General features: G+C 47.9%; 1 protein-coding gene across 2 annotated transcripts in view; it reads right to left on the reverse strand.

Annotated features, from left to right (window-relative positions):
• runx2b (RUNX family transcription factor 2b) overlaps positions 1–2,733 on the reverse strand; it is a 25,723-nt gene extending 22,990 nt beyond the window's left edge. For both annotated transcript variants that reach the window (XM_056428115.1, XM_056428114.1), the window contains exon 1: positions 1,897–2,733. In XM_056428115.1, the coding sequence (XP_056284090.1) occupies positions 1,897–2,172 (276 nt within the window). In that variant the 5' untranslated portion in view covers positions 2,173–2,733. The remainder of the gene's footprint in view (positions 1–1,896) is intronic.
• Positions 2,734–5,000: the final 2,267 nt, after the last annotated feature.

The raw sequence follows: 5,000 nt of genomic DNA on the forward strand, positions 1-5,000 counted from the left end.
GGGCCACGAGAGCCACGAGGACCACGAGAACTACGAGAACCACGAGAGCCACGAGAGCCGCGAGGGCCACGAGAGCCACGAGGGCCACGAGAACCACGAGGGCCACGAGAACCACGAGAACCACGAGAACCACGAGGACCACGAGAACCACGAGAACCACGAGAACCACGAGAACCACGAGAACTACGAGAACCACGAGGACCACGAGAACTACGAGAACCACGAGGGTCACGAGAGCCACGAGGGCCACGAGAGCCACGAGGGCCACGAGAGCTACGAGAACCACGAGGGCCACGAGAGCCACGAGGGCCACGAGAGCTACGAGAACCACGAGGGCCACGAGAGCCACGAGAGCCACGAGGGCCACGAGAGCTACGAGAGCCACGAGGGCCACGAGAGCTACGAGAACCACGAGGGCCACGAGAGCCACGAGAGCCACGAGGGCCACGAGAACCACGAGGGCCCCGAGAGCCGCGAGGGCCACGAGAGCCACGAGAGCCGCGAGGGCCACGAGAGCTACGAGAGCTACGAGAACCACGAGGGCCACGAGAGCCGCGAGGGCCACGAGAGCCACGAGGGCCACGAGGGCTACGAGAGCCGCGAGGGCCACGAGGGCCACGAGAGCTACGAGAGCCGCGAGGGCCACGAGAGCCACGAGAGCTACGAGAACCACGAGGGCCGCGAGGGCCACGAGAGCCACGAGGGCTACGAGAGCCGCGAGGGCCACGAGAGCCACGAGAGCTACGAGAACCACGAGGGCCGCGAGGGCCACGAGAGCTACGAGAACCACGAGAACCACGAGGGCCGCGAGCAGCGATAATTACCGGGATCATAAATCAGTTCAATATCACACGTTTTAAAATAAATGTGTCCCGTGTGATTTGGAGCCAGGTTTCCACGGCGACGTGTCTTTGAACTGTGAATAATAAATGTGGAGTCATTAATAGGCCTTAAATAAAAGTGGGAGGAGCCTCTGCTGCTCATTGGAGGTCAGAGCGTCAACACGAGGACTGTGACCGTCCAACAGGCCTTCATCTGGTTACAAGTCGGGATATAGGGTTTATTTTTGTATACTCATTTTTAACATTAAAACAAATTAAAAAGACTTTTATATATCTATATATATATATAGATATATAATTAATGGAAACAAAGCTTTTATTGTGGAATTATTCACCTGGAGGCTGTTAATTAAGTGAGACTTGATAATTATAGTGATTATTGGAAATACATTAAAATTTTATATTTTTGTGTTTGTTTACTAAATTAAAAGAAAAGAGAAACAATATGATCATGTGATTTATTTCCCCCTATTATTATTATTATTATTCTTTCAGTCCCTTAAATCACATGTTTCCTTCATGCTTTATAGTATTTTGTAAATCAGTTGTTTTGGGGTTATTATGCAACAATGTGATCTGTGTGTCTTTTTAAAATATATTTTTTTCAAACAAAATATATTTAAAAAGAAGACACACATGTCATATTGCTGCATAATAAAAACCCACTACATACATACATATATATAATATATACATATATATAATATATACATATATATATATTATATATATATTAATTTACATATATATAATATATATGTAAAAATAAATGTAAAGAAATTAACGTATATAAATATATATATATATATATATATATAATATATTTATAAATAAATATATATATACATATATCAAATATATTTATAAATAAATAAAACAGATTATTCTTGGTGATAAAAAATAGAAAAATTCTCGGTAACAGTATTAAATACTTTTAGCTTGTATAGTTAAAATAATAAAATAATAATCACTTATTTCCTCCTGTCTAAACTCATTTTGGGGCTCACCTCCGCGCACCGGGTGTGTGTGTGTGTGGGGGGGGGGGGGACCTCACCTTGAAGGCGACCGGCAGCGTCTTGTTGCACCGCCAGTGGGAGGGCAGCACCGAGCACAGGAAGTTGGGGCTGTCGGTCCGGACCAGCTCGGCCGGGTGGTCCGCGATGATCTCGGCCATGCTGCGGTTCTCGTGGGGTCTGAGCCTCGGCACCGCGGCGGCGTCCGGCTGTGTCGCCGGGGAGCTCACGTCGTTCATCTTGCCCGGGACCGTCTGGAGGCCGTTGGCCGGCGGGCTGAACCTCCGGCTGGCGCTGGGATCTACGGGAATGCGCATCACAACAGCGTTGAGCAGCAGCTCTCCAGCGCCTCTCTTTCTTTTCCTCCTGCCCTTTCTTCCTTTCCTTCCTCACACGCGCCGCGCGGGGGTAGAGGATGTCGGCAGTGAGCGCGCCGCTGCTCGCTGAGCCTCCGCGCGCGCGTGTGTGTGTGTGCCAATGGAAAAAGAAAATAAAAAGTGGCTTCGGACCCTCTCCACTACACACTTCAAAAACGACCCGAAGAAAATAGTCTTCTCCTGCAAAGAAAGAGAAAACAAGCCTTGAAAAAACCCGTGATGATGTTTTTAAAAAAAAGAAAAAGAAGAAGCTGACAAGCCCTCTTTCTTTCTTTCTTTCTCTCTTTCTTTCTTTCCTTCAAACTCCTGGAGGGACGCGTCCATGCGCCGTAACGCGGTGCGGGGAGGTGCTCGCGTGCGGATATAAATAACATCAAATAAGTGTCCAGAGTGCGTAATGGGGCTCTCTACGCGGTTACACCGAGAAATGAAAAAGAAAACAGGTCCGAAGTGGACCGGTCGACCCAGATGTTACGAGAAGTTTGTGTTGCCTGTCCTCCTTTTGTGAGCAGGCGGCGCGCGCTGCTCTCCAGGTGCGTCATTGAAGTCTTTGTGCCAAGCTGAAAGGATCTCTGAGCGCCCGCAGGCGATGTACACAAACACGCGCACGCTCGCGCACACACACACACACACACACAAAAAGTGTTCAAAGTAAAAAAACAAAAATGAATACGCTTTAACAAAAGGAGCGATGCGACGCGCGCTGCAAATTGTGCATATTTTTGGGGGGTTCGCGGTAAAGTCGAAAGAGAACAAAAAGAAGAAGAAGAAAGAAAAAAAAAGGAACTCGTCGCCGGTGAGATGAAGGAGGCGGAAAATAGAGTCCCGTTTTTTCTTCTTCTTTTTCTTCCTGTAGGCCTACAGCCGTAATGTGGTGAGCGTGTTTGGAGGCCGGGTCTCTCTGCGGTTTATATAGAGCTCCTCGCGCGCAGCAATTATTGCGCTGATGCGACTCCAACACGTGGTGTCTGGAGCCGGACCCGGTGCCTGAGCCGTGAGCCACCACGCGCCCGTGTACCGGCGACCGGACAGGCCTCCGCCAAGCCTCTCTCTCTCTACCTTCACTGGGATCCCGCTCTCTCTCTCTCTCTCTCTCTCCTGTCGTTCCTCGCTGATAAAGAGTGTCACGCACCGACCCGCTGTACATACCGACATGTTACCGCACCGTCCGCGCGCTCCTCCGGGGACGCTCATTTTTCTTCTTCTTTCGGTCGGGTTAACGCACTCCGTCCTGTGTGTGTGTATGTGTGTGTGTGTGTGTGTGTGTGCAAACAAATCCCGGCGGCGGCGCGCGGAAGGTGCGTTGGAGAGAGAGGCGAGCCCGGGCGGGGAGTGAGTCTCACTCCATAAAGGTGGAGAGAGAGAGAGGGAGAGGGAGAGAGGAGCGGGTGAGTGAGTCACCGGAGAGCGGGGCAGTCGGGAGTAGAGCTTCAGGGGGGAGCCGTCGTGCAGGTGTGCAGGTATTCTGCTACACGCGCGCGCGTGCACACGCTACACGCATGTTCATCCAGCCACGTGGTCGCACTCTTGGAACATTTGGTATGTCCAATAACGCGTAAAGGTGACCGTTCGTAATTACGCACGACTCCGAGGTTAAAGGCACGTTTCAAACCGACAGTAGATGTACTTCATCTGAGGTACTTGTACTTTACTCGAGTATTTCCATGGTGTGCAACTTCCACTACGTTTTAGAAATAAATATGATACCCCATATTACATTTATTTCACAGTTTTAGCTAGTTTGAAAATATTTTTTTATATACTTTCTAAATAATTAAACCAGAACGTGACATATGAAGTAGTTTAAATGAGCGATTCCTCAACAAAATTAAACTGAGAAGACTCCAATACCAACATATATAATATAGTATAAATCTCTCAGAAGACATCTTTACTGCTTAATGATGACGCAAAGCGCTTTTTGTATTAATTGTGTTATATTTTCAACGCAAGTTTTTCCACCCCTGCGAAATAAAAAGTGTAAACTTATTTAACTTACAAAACTACAAGATTTTCTAAACCGAGGTCCAAAAAAACAAACAAAAAAACCCCACATGTTTTGATTAAATCTCAATAAAACATCACCGTCACCTTGACAACCGCGAACAATTACAACCCACTGTAGGCCAGAAATACAGGGAATAAAATCTAGAATTTAAAATGCATTTGCTGGCTGAGCTGAGGCCTGCTGCCCTCCCCGTGTCTACTGTAGAGGGCATCATCCACCCTCTGTGAGACTCCGCTCTCACCCCCCCCCCCTCTCCTGTGATTACCCATCAGTTTCCTCAGCGCAGTCCCCCCCTCTCTCTCTCTCTCTCTCTTTATTTTTCGGAGTGCCACATCACACGACATCATCGTGTGTATTCGCCACTTCGTGTTCCTTCTTTTTTTCCCCCGTCGCTTCCCACGCGGGCTTTTATTGCAGCGGGGTCTTTACGACGAAGGCCTTTGATGCTCCGAGTCAAAAGAACAACACAAAACAAAAGTGAGACCAAAAGAGTCAAAAGAGTCACGTCAGCTGGTTTTATACGTTAAACTAGAGAAAGTACATTTTATAGTTTAAGTGTCTGAGTCAAGAGGAAGAAGAAGAAGAAGAAGAATTTAAACCAGCCTGCAGGACTGCGATCAACTCGAAATAACTTCTTGACTTCTTGTGTTTCATAAGAATGTATGTACGTGTGTGTGTGTCTGTGTGTGTGTGTGTGTCTGTGTGTGTGTGTGTCTGTGTGTGTGGGTGAGGATGTGGGAGGGATATATATATTTATATA

The sequence above is a fragment of the Pseudoliparis swirei genome, chromosome 12, assembly GCF_029220125.1.
Source record: "Pseudoliparis swirei isolate HS2019 ecotype Mariana Trench chromosome 12, NWPU_hadal_v1, whole genome shotgun sequence".
NCBI classification, from domain to species: Eukaryota; Metazoa; Chordata; class Actinopteri; order Perciformes; family Liparidae; genus Pseudoliparis; species Pseudoliparis swirei.